The sequence below is a fragment of the Oxyura jamaicensis genome, chromosome 4 (assembly GCF_011077185.1).
Source record: "Oxyura jamaicensis isolate SHBP4307 breed ruddy duck chromosome 4, BPBGC_Ojam_1.0, whole genome shotgun sequence".
NCBI lineage: Eukaryota > Metazoa > Chordata > Aves > Anseriformes > Anatidae > Oxyura > Oxyura jamaicensis.
This window is the reverse complement of record NC_048896.1, coordinates 60,515,498-60,540,004: the sequence shown is the minus strand read 5'-3', so window position 1 is coordinate 60,540,004 and position 24,507 is coordinate 60,515,498. Positions and strand designations below refer to the sequence as shown.

The 24,507-nt window shown below is 41.8% G+C and overlaps 1 protein-coding gene and 1 long non-coding RNA gene across 14 annotated transcripts in view; one reads left to right on the top strand and one right to left on the bottom strand.

Annotated features, from left to right (window-relative positions):
* JADE1 (jade family PHD finger 1) overlaps window positions 1-22,926 on the top strand; it is a 111,940-nt gene extending 89,014 nt beyond the window's left edge. For 6 of the 12 annotated variants that reach the window (XM_035323655.1, XM_035323657.1, XM_035323654.1 and 3 more), the window contains exons 3-11: window positions 397-479; window positions 3,977-4,134; window positions 7,717-7,904; window positions 9,882-10,093; window positions 10,929-11,096; window positions 11,716-11,832; window positions 15,637-16,167; window positions 18,538-18,655; window positions 19,289-22,926. In XM_035323655.1, the coding sequence (XP_035179546.1) occupies window positions 397-479; window positions 3,977-4,134; window positions 7,717-7,904; window positions 9,882-10,093; window positions 10,929-11,096; window positions 11,716-11,832; window positions 15,637-16,167; window positions 18,538-18,655; window positions 19,289-20,190 (2,477 nt within the window). In that variant the 3' untranslated portion in view covers window positions 20,191-22,926. The remainder of the gene's footprint in view (window positions 1-396; window positions 480-3,976; window positions 4,135-7,716; window positions 7,905-9,881; window positions 10,094-10,928; window positions 11,097-11,715; window positions 11,833-15,636; window positions 16,168-18,537; window positions 18,656-19,288) is intronic. The other 6 variants (XM_035323664.1, XM_035323665.1, XM_035323660.1 and 3 more) reach the window with 1 other exon arrangement.
* LOC118165559 lies at window positions 15,893-19,350 on the bottom strand. Of its 2 annotated transcripts, none has more exons than XR_004750103.1 (3): window positions 19,198-19,350; window positions 16,567-18,586; window positions 15,893-16,029 (listed from the first exon to the last, which is right to left on the bottom strand). It is a non-coding gene; the product is annotated as an uncharacterized LOC118165559 (long non-coding RNA). The 2 variants fall into 2 exon arrangements; XR_004750104.1 differs by lacking the exon at window positions 19,198-19,350 and adding an exon at window positions 18,879-19,191.
* Window positions 22,927-24,507: the final 1,581 nt, after the last annotated feature.

Genomic DNA, 24,507 nt, shown 5'->3' with positions numbered 1-24,507 from the left:
TCAATACACGAGGTTCAAATTTTACATCTTAGGCTATCAACAGACAATCTAGTCAGCTATTAATCTGCAGAAAGTGGATTATTGGTGCTCAGGGGGAAGGATGTTAGGAGATGGCTTTGTTCAAATGCTGGGTGGAAGGCGGTTGGTGCAGCGCAGCCAGTACGTACTTCAACAGAAACAGAAAAGTGATCACAGAAGCTGAAGACTGAGCAGCCTCTATTTTCTAGTTCATTTTGAAAGAGTCTTTTTCAGGTTTGTCAGAGAAGCCCGTCTCTGGCTTACCTTACTCATACAATCTTACTGAAGTCAGTAGGCCTACTTGGGTGTGCTGAGGGAGGCAAGGCTTTTGTAGGTACCTGGCAGCAGTGTCTGCAACTGATCGTTTCTGTATTCTAGGTCTGTCTACCTGGTCCCAGCATTCCAGATCTCGACGTCGGAGGACTTCCTGTTCCAGGCATGAAGATCGAAAACCTTCTGAGGTATTTCTGGAATTTGATTTGCATTCTGTTGCAACTGTCAAATGCCAAACATGTACGTGTTCTGGTAATGGATCCATTTCTCGTGAAGTGCATTTTCTTTTCTTTTTGCTCTGTTTTTGCTGGCACCTAGTGTCCCCTCCTCTGCCTTTTTATTTTTGGCCAAGAGATCACAGAGTTCAGCTGTTGACACAACTACTGCCAGCACCAGTTTCTATCAGTGAATTTTGGCATAGCCTGACATCCATCCAACATAGCTGTGCAGCCTTTCTTGTAATATTTTGGGCATCAGAGTTTATTTGTAGCTTGTCTTGTGAAATGTGAAAATTTATCTTAGGTGCATTTATTTCATACTTGATATTGGGTCTTGGTCTGTGATCTTTGTTAATGTGCCTGTCAAACGAGGAATCGGCTTTCTCACAGTTCTGTCTTCCGTAGTGCTTTGAGGAAATCATATCAAGGGAGATGTAAATGGCTTTGAACTTTCTAGGATGGATCAACTATTAATATAAAACATAAATGAGATCCAGTTCTTTGGAAGTATTCATGCTGGATTTCCATACCTTCAGGCAGGTATTATACTGCCAACTCTGAAAAGGCTGCAAAGAAAACATAAGATTCAGGAGGTAGAATTTCTTGAGTCAGCTTACTTGCCCGATAAATGTACTTCTGATGCATTAGCGAGTGGTGGATGCTGAGAAAAACTATGCTTTGTTAATCTTCCTGATGACAGTGTATTTAAGTCACAGAGAAGAGTTTTCACAGGAAGACTCCCATTCATTGCTCAGTGTGTTAGAACTATACCTAGTACTGTTGGCTTTAAATCTTTTTCTTTTTTTGGTTGTTGGTTGTTAAAGGCAATATTTTTTTTAGGTGAGTGTGCAGAGCTCTAGTGAATTTATTCTCGTTGGCAATAGGCTTGCTTTCCTTAGCTATCTTTTGTACATCCCTTATAAATAAACTTAGATGCAGTTTTGAGAACTATTTCATGAAAGACTATCAAGAAATAATCTAACTACAGATCTTGCTGTTGTTTTTTTATGTACTTCAGTTTTCTCCTCTCCCCTACCTTGCATTTGTTGTCAATGTCTTTCCAGTTTTGTGCTGTTCTTCTCTTGCCTTTTCAGCCTGGATGCATTTTTTTAATATTTTCTTCATATACTTTTTCATATGTTAGCTCTGCTTTGCAGGGATTCTGCCCTCTCCCTCCATTTGCATTGCCTCTGCTTGCCACAGTACACTCTGACGCTAAGTGTGCTGGCAAAAAAGTGACACTTGCTAAACTCCCTGGGTGAAATCCTGGTCTCACTGAAGGTGGTAGCAAAATTCCCAATGACTTTAGTGTGGCTAGGATTTCACCCCTTGGCTTTGAAGTGCTCTGTGCTTCTGAGAGCAGGCACTTCTGTAAGCTCTGCTTTGCTCCAGGCAGTCTGATTGCATCAGAAATCAGAGCAGAAAGAACGGTGTTATGGGGCCACTGCCCTGGGAAAGAGTTTCTTGGCTGTCAAGTACCATGTTAGCTTGCCTTTGAGAGATCTTTGTGACAAGTTTATCTGAGCGCCTGGTTTACTTTGCCTCTCAGATTAAGCAAGTTTTGCATTCCATTTTATATTTTTAATCTTGTTTTCATTTGACGTTTGATTGCTTTAATTCAGATCACTTATAAGTGCAGGATCCCCTGGCCAGCTGTGCTTGTTTGTTTTGTGAGACAATTTACTTTGCAGATTATTTTTCATTTCTTGATTGCAGCCTCATAGGACTTGTAATTGGTTTGTTGAAAACAATTATATTTCATTACCTGCCCTCACCTCTTCCTTCATATGGTAATATTATTCTTTATTTTTTAAGGATAGCATTTTTTTTGATCATGTCAAGACAAGTGTTGAGGAAAATGTCATAATTTTATCCTATTTTATATGACAAAACCAGAGCGGAAACAGAAACATTCTGAGACAGAAGTGGGGAGTATGTGAGTGTTAGGAAGGAGGAGAGGTATCAAGACACACTGTGTTGTAAGGCAAATCACACTTTTAAACAGTCTCATAAGTATGATTAACCATTACGTGTGTTGTCACCCTAAAAATCTTACATGATCTATTGAAATTTTGGGTGTGTGAATAGCGTATGACAGCAATTGCTGCCCTTGGGAGGCCTACCGTGTGGCTGAGCTTCTTCCTCAGCCATACGCAGCCGTTGGCTGGAACTAATGGAAAAGAGCCAATGCGGCCAGTGGCTTGGGACCAGCGGGGGGACCAGGAGGTTGTGGCACTTTGCCCCGTTAGCAGCCCCGTAAGAGCCTAGGAGCACTTTCCTGATAAGCCTGCCTTTTCTTTTGTAAGTGCAGTAAGGGGCTGGATAGATGGCAAATTTCCTTAACCTAAACTGAGCAGTCTGCAGGGAAACTTTTCTTACAAGTTTTGCTTACCTTCTTCTTGTGCTAGTGGTGCTCATTTTTAGTCACTTGGTTGCTTTTTAATCCCTTCCTTTGAAAGGGGCATCAAGTAGTTAAAACGTGCAGATTTGCAGAGGTAAGGAGTGCCGGGTGCAGTTGCTGCAGTTCGCAGCAGCCCTGCCTCACAGGGAGAGCAGGGTGGGGAGAGCTGGAAGATGCACAGACAAGTGCAGGCGTGCACTTACGATGCCTGTGGTACCACCCTTTGCTTTCTGAAGTGCTGACAGGCAGCGGCACACCAGGCCGAAGCTGCCACAACAGTAGCACAGCATGCCCACTACGAGAGTGGATCCCTTTTATTTTGTTCTGTGGCTTGTGGAAGACAGCATTGCTGCTTGTAGGTGACTGCTAACCCAGAAGTTGCCAAGATCATGCTGGTTTTAGAGGTGGATGCTTTTGCAAAGGCAGAGTAAAATTAAGCTATGGTGCAGCGCTGTCGGTAGCTGATAGAATAACAAGCACATGTGCTGAACATCAAGCTGCCACTAGAATTCAAGTTTGGGGCTTATTTTATTTGTCTTCTGGGTTATTATTTTAAATACTTGCACAAAGAGTCATCTTGGTAGAATTTCCTCTTGCGTCTGGTCGTGGTGGAGTCACGCCTTGATTTCTACCACAGGGAATTTGTAGAATGCCTTTGGATTAGTCAGAGCTCCAATAATTAAAAGATAATAACGTTGGAGCAAAACTGGGTCTTCCTTATGCTGCTGTTCTAAGAAGACTCGAAGCTCCTGCAGCTTTTATTGCAACCAAGAGGAAGGTAAAATGGGGTAGCGTCATTTAGCACCGTGTCTCCGGTGTGTGGGAAGCATCAGGGCTCATAGTGGAGCTAGCTGGAAGTCATCGTATCAGCGGTTGCACCTTCTACCACCTCTTTCTCTGTGATGAAGCTAAACTTCTGTCCTGCAGTGGGCTGGGTTAGTTCACTGTTGATACAGTGACCTTGTTATGCTCTGTGCTCCATGGTTACCCTGGAGCTGTGAATCATAGAGTGTAAATATCAAATGTCAGTGTCTCTATTTTTCTCTCTTGGTCACTCTCTTTGCAGGTGTTCAGAACGGACCTGATCACTGCCATGAAGTTACATGACTCCTTCCAGCTGAACCCTGATGAATACTATGTGCTGGCAGACCCCTGGAGGCAGGAGTGGGAAAAGGGAGTGCAGGTGCCAGTTAGCCCAGGGACCATCCCAGAACCAGTAGCCAGGTATAGTTTGGAGGAATGTAAACAAATACACATTTATGCTAGCAGCTTTTGTCTACGTTGCCTTGGCTTCTTGAGCTTTATTCTGCAGTGTGTAGCTAGAAAGGCCTTGGTTCTCAGAGAGAGCAACATGCCTCAGCTTTTTGAATGGTCAGAGGGGTCAAGCGTCAGGCCTGTTCTGCCTGTGTGTTGACATATGAGTGAGTATCAGAGAGTCATTTTTGGCATTACGTTAGGATGGAGTTTAATGACAGAGCTTTAAAAATACCTTCCATTGCATTTTTAAGCCCAGACTTGACCTCACTCAGTATTGCTGGGAGAGACCTTGTCTTTGTGCTTAGTTCCAAGCCATAGGTTCTTTTCAGGGAACAATTAGACAAGCCAGATTTAAGAGCTAGAGAAAATACAGCATTTATTTTGGTTTTATGTTTTTTTTTTTTTTTTTTTTTTTTTGTCATTTGATTTACTAACTCAGAAAACTGTTTGTACAACATTTCAGCTGTTTTAAAAACCATCCTGATGTGTGTGTAACTGAACACGTTAATGTGAGATTTTCCAGCTCTTATCCAAGAAACCATTATTTTCCTTCCCTTGTTTGTTACACTTAGATGTTGTTTGCTGTTTCAAATTAAACAATCCAGTTGTAAGGGCAGGAGCACACTGAAGCCCATCTGTTTCATGCTTAGTTGGGATGGGAGTTGGAGAAAGTGAGAAGAAGGATGATTGTCACTTAAACATGCTAGATCTCTTTGAGTAAGTGCAGGCTGGTGCATACGGCATTGCCACGTGACACACCAGTGCTGATGGGGCTGGAACAGCCCAAGTGCTGATACACAGCAAAAAAAAATCTGGCTTATGCGACAGTACTTCTGTTAGCTCTGTGTCTGCCAGCTTTAATGTTGCAGGGGGACTACAGGAGGGTTCATTTGTGCTTTCTGTGTTCTGTGCAGAAACCGGTAGACAGCTGCACAGCCCCACCAGGTCTGTACAGCACAGAACCTGCCTGCATGGCAGGTAGACCCTTTCCTCCTTTGCCTTTGGAAGGATCAGAGCTGGCGCTCTCCTCAGGGCAGCAGCTCAGCATTTCCCTTTCTGCTGGGTACTGCAGGGCACAGGAGCATGCTGTTTCACCACAGAACTTGCACCCTGCTCCACACTGCCCTCACCCACAGCCTGTATAAATGCCCCCCCTCTGTACAGGTGCGCTCACGTTGTCCTCTCCTCGCTGTGTTCTTTGAAGTCTGCAGGAGAGCCAGGAGACCTGGGGGCTTGAGCAGGGGGAGACCCTCCCAGGTATTCCCCAACCCCTATCTGCCTTACGTCTGGGGAGGTAGCTGGGTGGCTCTGTCAGCTCCATCTTGCTCTTAAGGAGAGAGTCGCGCTTGTGAATGTGCTCCAAAATAAAGAAATTAAAGGGGATGGGGAAGGTGGGCACCCAAAGGTGTGGATGTCAGCACAGGAGGCACTGCTATTTTTTTTTAGGCGCTGAGCTGTCTTGTGAGGTTCTTACTGGTGAGCGCCTGCTGCTCAGTGGCCTTCTGATGCTTCATTCTTACCCTGTTTGTCCCCTCGCAAGATGCCATAGTTAGTCTGGAGTGCTGGAACAGTTCTGTGCTTGACTTGGGAGGGGAGGACGAGGTTACCCTGAGTTGGATCAGCAGCAGTAGCGGCTGGTGTAGCACAAAAGGAAAATAGCCCAGCAGGGTAGGGAAAGGAGCGAGTCCATGCGGTGCTTCAGTGTGAGCATATCCTCAGACAGGTGATTCAGTTAGTTGAACCTCCTTTTTGGAGCATTACAGCTCTTTTTCTTTAATTATTTTTATTTTTATTTACTCCGTCTCAAAAATAACGAGACAAAGGTATTTGTAAAGCCAAACTACCTGTGCTTATTTCTTCTGTGCCACTACAGAAGTGTATAGACAGTGTGTGCAGCATGCAGCCCAGAGGTTGTAATTTCCACACAGAGAAGTACTCAGGAAGGAATTGATGGTACAGAAGATTCAGCAAGCAGTGCCCTGTTTAAAATAAAATGTCTGTGAGATGTAGTAGTCTGTAATATTTTAATACTGTGCAGTTTGACCAGAATCAATTCAGGCAGTGCAGTTAGCCTGCTGAAATCGTTCACCTTCTCATTCTTACACAGTTCCCTTCTGCACCACAGAAGCTGAAAATTCAGCATTTGGCTCTTGTCCATCATGTCTCAGATTCAGATTTTGTCTGAAATAAGCTAGGTGAAGGGAGGATTTAGGGCTGTGCAGGAGTCTGGTTTACAGAGATCTGGTTGTGCAGATGCAGTAATGACATGTCAGGAGATCTTTTTTTTTGGGGGGGAACAGCTGGGAGCAAAACAGGGCAGAGGACATCCTCCTTCCTGTGGAGCTTTGGCTGTTCCCGACAGAAAGCTCTGCCTGCGTGGGGTGGTGCCATCTCTGCCCGCGTGGGATTGGAGCACAAAAAAATCATCAGCGCTAGTGCTGGGACTGGTGCTGCAGGAAGGAGTCATTTGGCAGCGTGTCACTGTTGCTCCTGGAGGTACCAGTGTTACACCAGGAACTGGGTTGCATTCACACTGAATTTCAGCCTGTGCAGTTAACTAAGAGAAGGTGCAGCATCCTTTGCTGAGAGACCTACACAGCAGCTGAACCGACAGAGTTGTCTGGCTCTTTGGAGGCAGATGTTCAGCTTGCTGGGAGAATGACTTGTCCTTCACCTACTGGGCACTTCTGCCCACAGTTCCTGGTGCTGCAAAGTTGCAGTATTGCAAGAATCTGACCTAGAACAGGTTATGTGCTGTAGGTAGTTCATTGTCTCCTGAACCTATACTTGTGCTTGAACAAAATCCTGGCCTGCAGCTCAGATGTGCTTTTGTGTTGCTCCGGTTGGCCGCCTGGAGCCTTCAGACCCTGAAAGGGGAGGTAGTTTCAGTGGCTGCTGATTAATATTTGCGCAAAGGTTTGGCGCAGCACGGGATTAGGGATTGTGAAAGAGGAAATGCAGACCCAGGATGCCAGAGCTTGGATCTGTTTGGGTAAGTGAAGGCCAAGCAATTGCAAACTCCTGATTCTCTGTGGGAAAGGTCTTCTGAATTTCATAAAGATGGTGATGCTGTAGCAAAAAACCCTCCCAAACATTCTAAAAGCAATGCACTGTAAGAAACAAAACTTTAATTCTTGAAATTTCTTGACCTTGCTATGGTAGTTAAGCAGCTGGATTTAAAAAAAGTCATAAAACAGTTTAACACCTGTGTATATGGCAGCCATCACTACCTAAAGAAAGACTGTTAACTCTAGCTTTAAATGAGTATGAAATTCAGGTAAGAGTAGCCAGAGTTCTGTCCTCCAGTCTTCATTTTATTTATAATGTGGAAATAAAATGGGTTTCTAGATAACTCCATTTACTTTCTCATAATATTGCAAATCCTGTATGAAAATGCAATGTACTGGTTTTTGTTCCCGTCTCAGTTGTGCAAGATATGCTTAGAAGATTGCTTGTGACTGTTAGCCACTTAGCATGAGGCATTTTGAGTTCTCTAGAAACAAGTCTTTCAGCAGCCCAGCATACCTAGTGTGCACTTGTCTGTTTTAGGATTGTGTCTGAGACAAAAGCTGTCACGTTCACACGTCCCAGGAAGTACATCGCTTCGTCAGGCTCGGAGCCTCCAGAGCTGGGCTATGTCGACATCCGGGCCTTAGCAGACAGCGTGTGTCGCTACGATCTCAATGATGTGGACGTAGCATGGTTGCAACTTGCCAACGAAGAATTCAAAGAAATGGGTGAGCAATGAGCATGTTGTTGTTTGTTCGCATTTTTTTAAAGCTGGCAGGCTTAAGAAGAATTTTCGCAGGGGGTCAGCAGTGGGAAGAGGTGATAGAGATCTGAAGAGACTAACCACCTTGGGGTTTCTGTGGGAGGCCAGATCTGATGGAATTAAACCCTAACATGTACACTTTGTAACTGCTGAGTTGTGTTTGCTTAGACCAGGTCAGAATATGGCAATGTGGTCTTGTTCTCTGCTACTTTCTGCTTTATATGGGAGTTCTCACAAAGTTCCTATTTTGCAATCAAGGCCCTTGAAGAGCTCATCAGACTGACTATTCATGTAGTTTTGTGTATTTTTCTCCATTAAAAAGTGAAATGCTTCCTGATCTGCAGGTGGAGGGCTTGCCTTAAGGTGATCCTGCAGCTATGAATTCCCAGTGTTTTCTTTGATACCTGCTGCAGTGCTTCAGGTGTTGAAAATGTATAATCTTTCTTGAAAAGGGAGAATGCAACATTTGAAATGAACCCACAGCCCCTTCACTCCCATTTTTTAAATCCTTATCAACAAACAGTGGGTGACATCTCCCTAAAGGATTTTTATAAAGTGAGCAATCACAAGGTTAGAATTTATTTGCAAACTGGTCTAACTCATGCCATGGTGTGCTTTGTCAGTATAGCATTTCGGGGCTGCAGGGCAACATTTGCTCTGTTCATCAGCAGGGTTTTGGGTGTTCCCTCCTCCTACCTCTCAGCTGCTCTGTTTGCATCGATCTCTGCGGCAAGGTCCTGTTCACTGAAGGTGGAAACACTTTTCTAGAGTGTTTCTCCGATCTGGGATCTAGGGAGGTTTTTTTCTTCAGCGTTTTGAGGAATTTGTGGCTCACTCACAGAGAGAGCTGAAGGGAGGATTTTCTTGTTCAGACGCATGTCATAAGGTTGCCGTCTTCTGTATGTCACAGTGAACGTCAGGTATTAGGCAAAAGCAAGGTGTCATCCTAAGCCTATGCTTCACTGTAGTAATCTAAGAATATGGAAATTCTTGTGTTAAACTGACTTTGCAAGGGGAAAATGACTGGTTTAGTAGCTTGGCTTTCTTGGTTTCACAAGCGTTTGTGTGTCATAATTTTGTAGTAATGGTTGGTGTGGTACCAATGTGGAAGCATTGCATCTAGCTCATCCTCATGGGAAGTGAGAGATGGAGGATGGGGGAACCACTGTGCACTTTGTTATTTTTCCTTCTGCTTCTCTGGCAGATACTTTCTCAGGATTATAATTATCACTTCATAATTCAGATTTGTTAGTTATATTGCATAACGTAATGGAGCTGTAGTCACTAACAATTTTCTGATGGACACTGTTTGCAGAGACCAGTTCCCCGATATGATGCTGCATTTATTACACCTCTGTTTTTCACTTTTTCAAACACATCTATTGGTGTAGCAAGATCTGATGGGGACCTCATTTGGGGTTGCATCCTTCTGCGATGGAACTTCAGAAAAAATAGGAAAAAAATAATAATAAAAAAGCTGTTGTTAGAAACTGTTAATTTAGTACAAATATCATACCAGATTTTGTCATTGATTTTATTTTTCCATCACTTTTTGTTCAAAACTCTGTCAAGTCTTTTACTAGAGATTGAATATCTGGGTTGCAAAATTGCAGCAAAAGCAAAAGCCATAGATGTTGTCGTCCAAGAAAGAAAAATGAGAACAAGACGAGGAAGCCAAAATCAGTCTATGAGTTTCTTGCAGGATTTTGAAAGATAGGTTTTTGAATACTGTGCTTCTATTAATTTAATACACTTATACAACTTCTTGTCGTTTTTTGCAGTTTCCCTAGTTTGTGCTGGAACAGCCATGATTGTCTAGGGGTTCGTGGTGGGGGCAGGTGGGCTGTATCTACTCTGGTTGTGTTAAACAAAAAAATATCTGGAGTTGTGTGTACTGGTGGTGGTTGTTGCCTTTCAATAAATAACAAATCCTGTTTCCCAGGGATGCCTGAGCTGGACGAGTACACAATGGAAAGGGTCATAGAGGAGTTCGAACAACGGTGCTATGACAACATGAACCATGCTATTGAGACAGAAGAAGGACTTGGGATTGAATATGATGAAGATGTTGTCTGTGACGTCTGTCAGTCTCCAGATGGAGAAGATGGCAATGAAATGGTGTTTTGTGACAAATGCAATATTTGTGTGCATCAGGTATGGCAGCCAGGGCACAGCAGGGGAGTGTAGGGATAGCAATGGAAACTTTTCTAAACTGTTAAAGATGATAGGTTGGATTTTACCATTGACAGACACTGATCTATTAAGTTGGTGCAAAGTTCTCTATTGAGCAGTGGGATGAATTCAGAAATGATAAAATTGAGAAAGACAGTTATTACATGTGACTGTAGAAATGTCATACTAAGAGGATTAAGAAATGGTATTGTTACAATACACACAAACAAGGAAGTTAGAAGGTAAGGAGTAGCCTCCCCAAAACGTGTGCCTTGTTGTACATTCTCACCTGGTCACTTCTCTTGCTTTCTTCTTGCTCTTTCTATGCACCTACGGAACTGAGCTGAGCTAACGAAGCACTATTGTGTGCCAGTTTTTTATGGCAATTAAAAAGCCTTTTTAGCATGGAATTACAGATCCAGTTTTGGTGTATCTGTTTTCTTGGCTGCCTCCTACTATGGAAGATGTCTTCCTGTGAGCTTGTTGTTCCTTCCCAACTTAAGTTTGCTTTGTCATTCAGTGTTCAGAAAGCTGTGTTGTCTGATAAGCAAGAGCAGCATTGTCTTGCATGCATTTGTTAAATGTATTTGTGCAAGTGAAATAACATCTATGAAAGCTGTATACTTACCTACAAGATGTAAGATAATTTACCTAACAATTTAGCTTGCTCTGCAAGCTAATGTATCTATAGCATTATAAATTCCATTAACAACGTTTTGAGAGTTTTGAAAGGCTACGTGTGATCACAGCTAAGAAGTAACAGAAATGCATGTCATCTCCTCTGTCTGCTTTCTCTTTTCTGTCAACGGGAGTACAGGCATGTTACGGGATCCTGAAGGTGCCGGAGGGCAGTTGGCTCTGCAGGACCTGCGCGCTCGGTGTTCAGCCCAAGTGCTTGCTGTGTCCCAAGAAGGGTGGCGCCATGAAGCCGACCCGGAGTGGCACCAAGTGGGTTCATGTCAGCTGTGCTCTGTGGATTCCAGAGGTAGGCACCGATCTGCTGGGAGTGCCCCTCTGTTGAGTGCTGCTGTGGTTCTGGGAGAGAGGGAATATGATAAGAACACTGCTCAGCCTAGCGTGTGTTGCTACAGTAACTTGCACGTGTATATGTGGTGCTTCTTAGGAAGTCAGTATAAAAGACGTTCAATGTGAAGTCTGGCAGGATAATGCATCATCTTTAAAGAAAGTAATTACATTAAGCTTTGTCAATCAAAATTAGGCCTCGGAAGGGATGACTGATGCAAAGCTCATTTAATGAACACACAAAGTACTGTTTCATTTTGTATGCCGAACATTAAAGGTGAAGAAGGGGGAAGTTTGGATGTGACAATGAGAATTCATATGGGCTCTTATAATCAAAATGCTTATCCTCTGCAATAACTTTAAATCGATGAGGGGTCACCAAGAAACTAGAATGATCATTCAGTGAGGAACTAATTTTTAAAAACAAATTGTAGTTCTTTTAGTTCCTTACAAACTGAGAAACTTGGAATATGCAAATTTTGCATATGCATGCAGGGAATTGCATTTCTTTGATAAGATTATTTCCCATTTTCAGTTAAAGGTGTAATAATTGCTCTGTTTTTTAATATTTTTTCTCTTAGGTGAGCATTGGAAGTCCAGAGAAAATGGAGCCCATTACAAAAGTGTCTCACATTCCCAGCAGTAGATGGGCATTGGTGTGCAGCCTTTGTAGTGAAAAAGTGGGGGCTTCTATACAGGTAAGTTAATAGTATGAGTATCCCTCTGTTTTTGTTTTGTTGGGATTTAGTAGATAGGCATGTGTATTCTCAGTAAAGTTTCTTGTATTTAATGATTGATACTATGGACTTAATTGCACACAAAGTGCTTTTGAAAGTTAGTGCGTTCATTCCTTCTAGTAAAATTTCACTAAAAATAGGTCATCCCAAAAGATGTTATAATCTGTAGATACATAGATATCTTTATTAGTACACTTGAAATAAAACTTAAATGTTGTTGAGTAGAGGGAGAAAATATATTTCTGTGATGTATGTACCACATGCACAACTGAAACTTGGATGCTGAAAGCTTCTGTGCTGAAACCTATGTTAGCCCCTGTTCAGTGACTTCTAAGATGAGGTGGATACTTCAGTAGGAGTTGTATAATTGCTTATAACAACTGAAATTTTAAAGGTGCTGAGCATGCCCAGATTTTACTAAAGTCAGTGGAAGCAAACACCTTCACTTTGGTGAAGCTAGTTGGCTTTGAATTTTTAATTTTAGGTATTAAACATTGGACTGTTTTGGCTGTCAGTATAGTTGGGATTAGAGTGATTTCAAGCTGTTCTCATTACAAAGAAGGCAGTGAAACTATAGGTTTTTGCTTTTTTCTGGATCTTTTTTATTTATCTTAATGTTGCTCCAGCATTTACTGAGGAGAATATCTGATCAGATAATAACAGGCTTTTTGAGCAGTAAGAAACATTGCTGGACTGGTCTGCCCCAGGATTCAAGCAAGCCACACATTGAGGGATTGAGCCCCATTTCCTCCATTGGTTGTGGGTAGATCTGGAGCTCTTGTTATTTCTAGGGTAAAACAAACCAACCAACCTCCTGGGTGTCAGTTTCCCAGCTCACATCGCTACAGAAGCAGAACGACATTATCCTTCTGACTAATGATACTCACTTGAGCTCAGTGGTGATGATTGCCTGAAACGGTGAGATGGGGCAGAATCAAAGAAAAATGGAAGTCTAGTCTTTGTAGTTCCAAAAAGAATGATGTCCATAGGCAATATATAAGCTATAAAGCCAATGTTATAAAGGCAGTTGTTTTGTACCAACAACTCACATTCTTGGGCCAGTGCCAGTTTGTCTCATTGCATAGTTCTGAAATTCTCTCTACAGTTTCAATTGGACATGGCCACAGCCTGTCTCACTGTAGCCTGTGAATTGTTGTTGCTGTTAAATACACTGAATTGATCTGTACCAGAGCATTTCAGACTGGGCAGTGTGATTTCATGTGCATAATTACATTGGCTTATTAACTCTAAAGCACTTGCAGATCCTTTAGAGTAAAAAAAAAAAAAAAAAAAAGCTTGGAAATGTGAAGTGCTAATTTTGAAAACAATTGTAGAATCTAGAGATTGAGAAAATATGTTACTAAACCCTCCATTTTTTGAAGAGCATCTATCTGATTTTCTTTCCTGAGAGATCAGACAAAAGTTTAACTTACTCGGGAAGAAGTGGATGAGAGAAAGGGAGAGGTGAGCCACTGAGGGCAAAGTGTTATGACCATGTAGAAAAATGCAATAAAAAGTAGGTTAGTATTTGTAATAATGCTTGCTCACCTTCAAAATATTTCAAATACTTAAGTAAATGATCATCATAAAGTTCCCTGAGCCAGATAGGATGGTACTGCTGCCTATTTAACAAGTAAGCAGCCTGAAGTAGAACTCTTACTATTTTGTGGTGAGCCTAATGTTATAGGAACTGTGATGGTAAGGCAAAAAGATGGCTAAAAGCCTGTTTCTCTTAGAGATCAGATTTTACTCGTTTCCCTTTTTCCTCTGTTTTGAGCCATTTGATAAAGTTGCCAGAAAAAGTTGTAAAACAGCAATGCAGCAGTAGTTACAATAAAATCAGTCCATTTCTATTCAAGGAATGTATTAAAAAAGTACATTTTAAAGTGGAGAAGATAAATCTGTCCATAGTATATAAATTTGTAAACCTCCTTATAAATTTATAAATCCTTATAAAACCTCCTATATAAATTTGTAGTACTTCCTTGTAGAGCTGTCCCCTTTCTCTCAGCAGCTGTCATGTAGCTGCGAGAAATTGTTTTCTCCTGACCTGTTCTGAGGGGCAATGGTAGTGGCTGTAAGCTGCACACTGAGTATTTATGTGTGCAGGGGAGAGGGGTGTCCTCCCCTCGTGCTTCTGGTAACGCCTCTTGTCTACTGACAACATGCGATGACGTGCATAACGGCTGTCCTTTCAGACAGTTTGACACTTCAGAGTATAGGGGAGAAAATAAGAATTACAGTTTTGCCATACAGCTTGCAGGAATTGTGTAAATCTTAGTATCATTAAAGCTAGCACTGAGAAATATTTAGGTTTCTATTGTGAAATCTTATGCGGCAGAGAACATCATTTTACAAAGTCACTGCACTATGAAGGAATAGCATTAACAGGATGAACTAAGAGAGAGCAATCCTTGATCCTCCAGAGATGTTACAAAATGTTCACAGTAATTAGAAAAGCCAGCAGCTGGAAGTATATATCAGGCTGGGCAGAGACCAGCTGGAATACGCTGGGAAAAATGAGACTGCAGAGTCTCCCAAGTTCAGCAGCTTTCATTGTAATGATGCACGCTTGCCCCCCTCCTCCCAATAAAACATGAGCCACACTGAGAGCTAATTACTCTAAATGATGGCAGCTTAGAAACCATAGCTGAAGTATTCTTCTGTATGGTTTGGTACAGCTTTTGCCCTGTTGGTTAGAGAAAGGAAGGGACAAAAGATGTTTTTTCTTAATTTTTTTAAAAAAAATCCTTTTATATGTTGATTTTTAATTAAAGAATATTCATTTGAAACTTCTGCAGTTTAGTGTACCTTTTATATGCCCGCTGGCTGCTGAGTCAACCTGAGCAGGAAAATCCAGGGCCAGTACTTGGCTTCTTCACAAAGTACTGTATAAACATCTTAGTGCGGTGCATTTCTCTTTAAGGTTAGATGAGTTGTGGTACGCATAGTTTTGTTTCCTCCTAGTTAATATCAGTAACGTTCATTTAAACTTCAGAGTCTTTTCTTTGGAGGCAGACAGAGGTATGAGTTAAATGCATGTATGTATGTATCTAAACTTTTCAGTTTACAGCTGGCAATAGCAACGGCAGCATTTTGCAAGAGAAAGTTAAGTATAACTGAAATGTAGTGCTAAGTCGTCTGACCTGGTGCCCATCACTCCAGGGAACAGCTGGTTGACTGGGAAGGAAGACAAGTGGAAAAAAAAAATAAATTTCCTATTCTTCTCATCCCCCAGGTGAAGTGAAGGATGTGGTCAAGCAAAGTAGTGATCGACAGTGATTTAATATTTGACATAAACTGTGCATAACAGGAAAAAAAACACCTAGTCAGTTGAGGCCTTTTGGGTAGCACGCATGCATCCAGGTGCTGGGAAAGACTTTCAACTGAAGTATCAGACTGGCCTGCAGCCACTGAGGTGTTTTCTTCCCCTCTTTCATGCTGGCACAGTCAAAGGGGGAACGCTTTGCTTTGTGTAATGCTGCTTTAAGTGAGTGGCTCTGCTTGCGGGTTTGCTGGTTATTGAATCGTGTGGTTGGGCTAGGGAGGGGCTAACCACTCCTGTCCCACTGGGCCACTTGGTTGTTGCCTGGCCTGAAAGCAATAAATCGTAAACCTAATTAAAAGAGAGAAAGAAAGTACATGTAGCTTAGAAGCATAGCCTGATAACGGGGTTGCTCTTCCACAGCAGTCCTGGCTGCTTAAATAGTTTTAGGCAGTGTGGCTAGTAGTTGTATTTGATGAATTGTCCTCTGATTTCTGCAGTGTTCAGTGAAGAACTGCAGAACAGCCTTTCATGTCACCTGTGCTTTTGACCGTGGCTTGGAGATGAAGACAATACTGGCAGAGAACGATGAGGTGAAATTCAAGTCGTACTGTCCCAAGCACAGCTCCACCAAGAAAGCAGATGACGAGACCTTCAGCGAGAGCCTGGGCCAAGAGAATGGGAACGTGATTCAGGACAGCTCTCTTCCTGCCCACATCGACCCTTTCCACAGCATGGATCAAAACCAGGAGGAGGCCCACAGAGTCAGCCTCCGCAAGCAAAAGCTCCAGCAGCTGGAGGACGAGTTCTATACTTTTGTTGAGTCTTCGGAAGTGGCTAAAGTGCTGCGGCTGCCCGAGGAGCCGGTGGGATTCCTTTATGAGTACTGGAAGCTGAAAAGAAAAGCCAACTTCAATAAGCCTTTGATTACCCCAAAGAAGGATGAAGAGGACAATCTGGCCAAACGAGAGCAGGACGTTCTGTTCAGAAGGCTGCAGCTCTTCACACACCTCCGGCAGGATCTGGAGCGGGTAAGCCACTGCACTGCCTGTGCTTGTGCAAGGTGTGCTGGGCTTCGTTAGCTGTTTCCAAACGACATGCTTGGTTATTGCCACTGCATGCAGGCACCCCGTGCAACTCAAGGTGGTATTGTCAGCTTGGTACAAGATGGTTAATGCTATTTCTGTTTGAATTTCAGAGCCAATACTTGGTTATGTCAATTACCTTTTTCAGCCAGAGGGTTAGTTCACAGGGCTCTTGGTTTGCAGTATCCTGTCTTCTTATAACTGGATTGTGCACTGATGTTTGTTTTTTTTTTTTAACTAAGTAACACCGATGGCTGTGGAATGTACTGCAACCCCCAGATGCCCTTAGGGGCTTTCTCTGCTCCTTTCACCTAGTGAACAAGAAGGAAAGGGTCTGAAACTTACCTTGATTTGGAGCAAGTGTGTTTTCTGTTGGCACAGCATGGTAGGATGGTACTTCACTGGACTATCCATATGTAGTAGGTTTGGTAGGCTGTTCCAGTTAATTAGGTTCAGATTTGTTTGATTTTGGTTGATAAACTAAAAAAAACAGTTGAATAGGACCAGTATGGTGTTCTAACTACATCTGATCCTGAAGTCACCTGAATTCCTTTTTTTTTTTTTTTTTTAAATAAAAAAATAAAAAACTACTAGAGACACTAAGGAATGTAAGAGCCAGGAAGCGTACTACAGTTTGTTTAGTTTGTCATGTATATCCAGAGCCCAGCTCATGCAGACCACCTATGGAATCTGACTCAAAAAGTCCTGCCTTAGACTCAATAACGGGGCTGGTAGTGAACGAGAACCTCTCTTCCAGAATAGTATCTCGTCTTTCAGTCTGGGCAGCAGGTGCTAATAGATCTATCTACTGCATCCTTTGTAAAGGAACCAAGTGGCTAATTATTCTTCTAATGAGTTGCTGTTGTAGGTTTTTAAATATTTTTTTCCTCTGGTTTCAACTTCCAGCCTGTGACCCTTCTCTTCCTGTGTTAGATTGCTGTTACCTTGTGTATTTTGTTTTCTGTTCAGCATGTTCAAGATCTCTTTTAGTCTTCCCTTTGATCAGTTAAACACAAGTGGTGTTTATCACTATGTTCTCTGGGTCTTAAACGATTCTGTATGTATCCTTTCTGTTTTTAAAGTACGGTGTCAAAACAGGATACATCAATCTAGCACTGTTTTTAATATTTTACTACTCTGTTGTTCTCACTGATACGTACATCAAAGAGAACTTGGATGCTAAAAAAAAAAGGGCCTATTTTTTTGCTCTTCTTCAGGTTGTCTATTAGACTTCATTATGAATTACATTAGTGACAGTGTCATCCATCTAGAAACATTTCTAAATGGTGTCACCCAGTTCACCTAATAAAACAGGTAATTTTGTGGACAAGATGTGTCTTTGTTCTGCGGCTCGGATCAGACAAGGAAGAGAACAAAAGGCTGTGGACTGTACCAGGAAGGGTAACAGGCTAGACGAATGCCTTCCAATTCAAATCCACGAACTAATGACAGCTACTGAATACCTGAAGTGCTGTCTGGGCCAAGACTGGGAGCCTAATACAGGAGACCCTCAACATGCATTAAAGTGCGTCTCCTCCTTAACGGATTTGAGATCAGGCCATAGGGCTCTGATCAACAGTGCTCCTTTTACCATGTGTGGCTACACTAAGTTGAGAGAGGAGCCTTGAAAACAATCCTATAAACTCCTCAGTGATCCCCATCACTACTGTTAAGCTCTGAGAGTGACGGCTGTGAAAGTAAGTTCTCATGCTGCTGCTAGATAAGAAAGTCACATTTTAAGACCAGAGATGAAGTTTTCTTCTGAAAAACGAGCCACTGTCAAAATAAACATTTTGCTGCTTTCAGTCCCTGCCACCTCCCCCATGCTATGGCATGGATGGACTGGCCTGCCTTCATTTTTAACAATTAGCATATAACGGCAGGGTCAATAAAAAGAAGGGTACCAGTGAGTAGGCCTCCACATTTTCATACTGTTAAGTAAGTATTTCTTGTTGGGTCTCAAACAATAGGGAACAAGTGGTGCTGGGCTATATAGTACTGAGCATATTTAAGCATTTCCAGCATTTCTCTAGATTTGTATGTGTGTGTATATGTATATATACACACACATACATACATACACATGATACAAGTGTTCATAGAATTTACTTCTGCACTGTGAGCCTCCAAAATCTGATAGACTAAGCTGTCAATTAAACGGTATTTAAGATTGTCTTGTAAGAGATATGTTGATTTTATATATATGTATCTTGTTAAAATGGTGTATGGTACTTATGCTGAACTAATTTGAACCACAGAGTTACAGCATTATAGAAACATAATTCCTTTAAAACTCATCAACTTGGTGCCTTCTAGGTGCGTAATCTCACTTACATGGTGACCCGAAGGGAGAAAATCAAGAGATCTGTTTGCAAAGTTCAAGAACAGATATTTAACATCTACGCAAAGCAGTTGGAACAAGAAAGAATTTCAGGTATGCTTCAGCGTTTATCTTTTTCACACACCACCACAGGCACAAGCATTGAAAGATTTAGAGACTAATGACTTATTTTGAAGGACAAGCAGGACCTCATTTATTCTCATTAAAATCTTGTGTAGTCCACCAGGCATTGGCAGACTGGAATTAAAAAATGAGAATTTACATAGCGCTAATAATGGGCAGACTGCTACAGAAACTGGTATGTTTGTGCTCTTACCGATGGGGTACGGAGCTGTTTGCTGCTTCACGTCCTGTCTGCTGTGAGTCCTTAATGGCTCCTTCTACGACAGAGAGACCATGACTTACATTCAAGTGCCATATGCCGTCTGGTAGGTTTGTGCTTTATCAGTGCCACTGCATTAGTATTTAGTATGTGTTTCTTTGCAACAACATACTTTTTTCTGCCTGATCTCCCTGACAGTAGTCTTCTCTCCTAGAGGAACAACTTCAAAGTTACTGTATTAACTAGGAAAGCAGGAAATAGCCACACAGTCATGGTGTAAAGATGCTGGGTAGGCAACCAAACACCCACTTACACTGAAGAATGGAGTTAAATAAGTACAATTCAAAAGTTATGTTTGCCCAGACATGGACTGCTTGACTCTAACCCAGTGTGTTTACATTTAGGTGTGCCTTCCTCATTCTCCTCAATGGAAAACGTGGTGTTGTTCAAGAGTCCATCTTTGGGTCCTGACGCCCCTAAGATAGAGGATTTAAAATGGCATTCTGCATTCTTCAGGAAACAAATGGGCACATCTCTAACGCACTCTTTGAAAAAAACACACAAGAGAGACAGAGTAAGAAATAGCTCTGGGAACGACAGCAAATCCATGTTGAGGCAGCCCAGCCAGAGGGAAGGTGGTGCGGCTCCAGGTAGCTTTTTAAATTTTGACAAGACCTTTGCAGAAACACGGATTGTATCAGCACAGCAGAAAAATGGCGTAGTTATGCCAGACCACAGAAAAAGAAGAGACAATCGTCCGCAATGCGAGGTAATCAAGGCAGAACTAAAGGAAAAAACTTCCAAACACAACCATAAACCACTGAGACCCACAGAACTCTCTCAGAGGCAATCAGAAAACAAAAGGGCTGTGAACCACTCCAGTGGTAGGTCAGCACCTGGCACACGGAGAGATATAGTGCCTAAATGCAATGGGGGTCTTGTCAAAGTAAACTCTAATCAGACAGTAGTTAAAGTGCCTACAACACCCACGAGCCCAGTGAAAAACTGGGGCGGATTCCGAATTCCAAAGAAGGGGGAGAGGCAGCAGCAGGGCGAGAGCCCAGAGGAGATGTGCCACCAGAACTCCAGCTACCCCTACCTGGGTGTGGGCAAAGTTTCACCGAAGGACAGGGCAAAAAGCAAGCTAAAGCCGGACAGCGAGAATGATGGGTATGTCCCCGATGCGGAAATGAGTGACTCAGAATCTGAAGTGGCTGAAAAAAAATGCAGACAGCAGAGGCTCAGTCCAAATAGCTCTATCAGCAGGAGGACGGACATTATTAGGAGAAGCATTCTGGCATCCTGACGGGGCAGCGTGGCACCATGGTCAGTAAAGTCACTGCCTACAAGCCAACTTCACTTTATTTATTGGTGTGAGAGGGGAGAGTTCTTAGACATGACTACGGACTGACAAATTGATAACCCATTATTCCTATGCTGTATAAACATGTTTACATCCTCTTAAAGCTGGATTTGTTTGCTCCCCTACTCGTTCTGTGACAAGCTTCTATCTCCTTTATTTGCAACCTTCCCTGGCAAGCAGAGGAATGACATCACTACTAAACCAGGATTTGGTGATGAACACTAAAGTAACTCACAGAAACATTTAGGGGGCTAGGGTGAGAAGGGGGAAGTAAGCTGCATTCATCCCTTTTAGCAAAACAGCACTGTTAAAATTCTCTTATCTTCCCCTGCTTTCCAGAAAAGCACAAGCTCTTATTTTAACTAGTGTGTGTATTGAATCAAAGATGGTTATTTATTTAACCATACGTATTGCACTGCTACACCCCCTTACAAATGGTCACTTGCCTTGGATTGGTGGTAGGTCTTTGTCCTCCGTTTCCAGAATGTTTTTTGTTGCACTCAGTTTGAGCATAGGTGGCAGCCGAACACCTTCCGCAAGCTCCAGTCTAGGTGTAACTACGTCTGCGAGATAACCGGACTTAACTAGGGTGTTACACTGGATAAAAAGGACAGGTCAGGGCTGCAGCTGCCATACTGCAACAGCTTCAAGGTACTCAGGCTGAGTGTGTGGCTTAGTTCTGAGAAGGGGCACAGGCTTGTGGGTTCCTGGGCCCTCTCATAACCCACAGCATTTTGTCAGTCACCTGCCTCCTTAAATACATAGACTATTTAAGAAAAAAATATTCTAAGGCACTAGACATTAGGATTTCCCAAAGCCCACCACGTATGCACTAATAATGGTATGTATTGGGAAAGCCAAGCTTATGACACTAAAGGGTTACTTTAAAATGGACATAAATATATATTTTTAAATAAAATGGAAAGGCAATAAATTGTGATTAGCTCTTTACAGTCAAATGAATAAAAATATTCTATTCTGGACTAGATTTGATGGAAGATGGAACTCATATGCATACTTTTTTTAAATAATTGCAAATGGCAATAACTATTAAGCTATGAGCAATAATACTAATAGTTCATTATTGTACTTTTTTGTACAGAGTGCACATGTAACTGGATTGTTAGAAGCCTGTCAATTTGGAATTCTGCATAGATTTAAGTCATGTATGCATGGGTTAAAAGGAAGTTTAAACAGGCAATGTGCTACAGAATTACAGGTGTAAAGAACAAAATCCCATTATTTTCCACTCGTAGCCTGCCATTGACACGTTCACTTACATTTTAATGTTAGACCCTTCCCTCTTGAGCAGGGAAAAGTTTAAAATAGTAGAACTTTAAAAAGTAGAACTCTGCCATAAATGAGTCTTCCAGAGGATTAAATCAGAAAAAGGCTTATTAACACCCCATCTTGCTATGCAAGTTACTGCTTACTTAAACATTTTGACAGAATGCATCCCTGTCATTTATGTTTTAAAGTTTTAAGTCTTGACCTTTTGATACTTTTGGGGGTGATGGTGAGAAAAGGTTATTTTGTTTAACATGGCATACTTCTGAAATACCATTGCTGGACCCCAGAAGTTGGATTGTCCTCACGACTCGCATAGGTTAAAATTAAACAGGGCACGGTGAACATGAAACTATGTAGTCGCTCTTGGGATGCGATAAAGTGAAAGCAATTACCTTATCAAAAAGCAACCGACACACAAAAGGTAAGAAGTGCAGGTAGTTCTACTTGACATGCAGCAACATTTTCAAGGCAGGCACTGCTATTTTCTGTAAGAAGCTCACGGCCATGTAAGGGAATTATTTGTCAAGCCATAGATGGAGTAATATAAATTTTGATTCTAAGTAAACATATAACCTCACACCAATTTGAAAGAGGTACCTTGTTAATTTGCACTATTATATGTATGCTAACATTGTGCAGAATTAATGCCTTACAGCTCCCTGATGTTTAGGTTAATAAGCTTTCTAACGTTTCAATTTATGCTGAACCAAAACCAAAAAAGCTCTTTTCCCCCACCCCAATTACAAAAAGCTGTAAGATGACTGCAGTGTGACCAGCTCTGTAGGATAGTTTTGTCTCCCATGCTTAGTGCTCAACAAAGAGGTGTCATAAGCAGCAGTGACAATACAAACCCATGCCCTCTGTTCTATTGGGATAGACCATTTGCTTAATTTCTGTTTCTGAGCATTACCTTTCCTTGTGCAGACTGACCAAGAAATCTTTGATTATGATTGGTGTATTATGTCAAACTGTAGGCTAGTTGAACTTTTCGTAAAGTTGCCTGGAATGCCATTTGTTAGGTTATGAACTCACACAAATCTAAATGAAGGGTTATACGTGTTGTGTACAAATCTTAATTTCAGAGAATTGAAAAACTTGTCATTACATTTGTAAAACCTTGTACAGAAGATTTTTCACTATGTGCCTAGCTTTGGTGTCCATTCAGCTGAAATTAATTAAAAAAGGTGCATGAAGAGAAACAGATAGAAATAAAAAGTATATGTAGAGATGACTATTTTATATTACATGGCCCAATCCTGTATTTATTTTCCCCCTTTTTTGAAGTATTTATAAAGACCTAGTTGAAGACAGCTGTATTTTTTTGTTAAAATATTCAGTAGAATTGTGCCTTTTTGTCTGTATGTGAATAAATGCTGTACATTTTTGCAATATGTTTGCAGCAGTGTTTTAGAGTTCACAGTAATTACTTTGTTTGTTTGGGTTTTCACACAAACACTTAACTGCGGTGATTTCAACAACCTTCATGGTTACAAGAAGCATTTAATTTGGATCACTACGGGTATCAAAATGCACTCTAAGGTTGTAAGAGAAAGATTTTGTTTAGGAATAGTATAGGGCTTCATTATACTGACAGCTGTGCCTACCCAATCAACAGAAAATTGCATGCTTACTTTTTTCTTGGTATCTTCAAAGACATGCTGCTTACCTCCAAGAATTTAAATTCTTCGATATACGATGTCCTTCGGAAGTCCAAAATCTTCATTCATGTTCCACTGGAAGGGTGAGGTTTCTTACGTGTTAACTCTGCAAGAGAAGCAGGCTGAATGTACAGACACCCCACCACCACCTGCCTGTACTCAAGCAATACAAGAAGATGTTAGTTCCCTATAGCACTTTTTACGTAATGGGAAGCACAGCATCACACTAGAGCATCTTTAAAACACTCATGAACTAGCGTTAGGGGGGAAAGGAAGGCAGGGGAAACCCATACTCTTCAAAGAAGTACGACAAATACATAAATGTAAAACAACCACGACATGTTTGAAAAGACTCTTCAACTCCATTAAATAATCTGGTTTCATATGGAAAATGCAAAACTTACCTAAGTTGCAAGCCCCAAATCTCGACTGTTTCAGCAAGTGCCTTTCCTCTGAACAGCTGTTGTGGGTGATGTGCCAGAAGCCCCCTTGATGAAGCCAAACTGAATGAAGTGGGGTGGGTGGATGATGAGCTAAACTTTGACCACACTCCCCTTCCTATCTGGCTAATTTTTAGGTGCTCAGAGAACTAGGCAGACAGATCAAAGAGAGAATCTGATTCCAGTTTCATCTGCCATGACTGCTCTGATGCCCCTTAACTTTACTCTCACATGCTTGTGTTGTTATAGTTCATACTCCAGCAAATAACCCTTACACAAGAGCTTCACCAAAAAGCTAAAATGAGAACTACCCACCATTAAAAGCTAACGAAGTCCTGTGCCTCCAGAAACAAAGGAACAAAAATATTGTTGCTTAAAACCACACAATTATTTGCCAATTTCAGCCAGGTTTCACCTCACAGAGCATCACTTGAGGGACTGGGATTCATAGCTCACACAAAATGTTCCAGGTTGTCTGTCAGCATCTCAGATACACATTACACAAATGAAAGTTACGGGGCCGGGTACTTACATCCCTCTATATTGTATATGTGGTTGATGAAAATCGCACTGCAACAGCTGTCTGGACTTTCATGACAATATATCCATGTTGCTTTACAAATCTGTGAAGTCTTTTAGCAAAATTACAGATTATGGTTGATACAGCCATATATCAGACTGCAAAAGCACGAGCAAAGAAGTGTGTGTAACTGCAGAAGTAGTAACTTCATCTGAGGTAATCAGAATTTTTCCTTGAGGTTGCTTCCATCTTACAGGCTCTACTTTAACACACTAGCATGCTTTTCTGCAGGTGCCACAAACATACTTCCTTGTGGCGATCAACCGTCAACTGCCCTCTAAAACGCAAATGC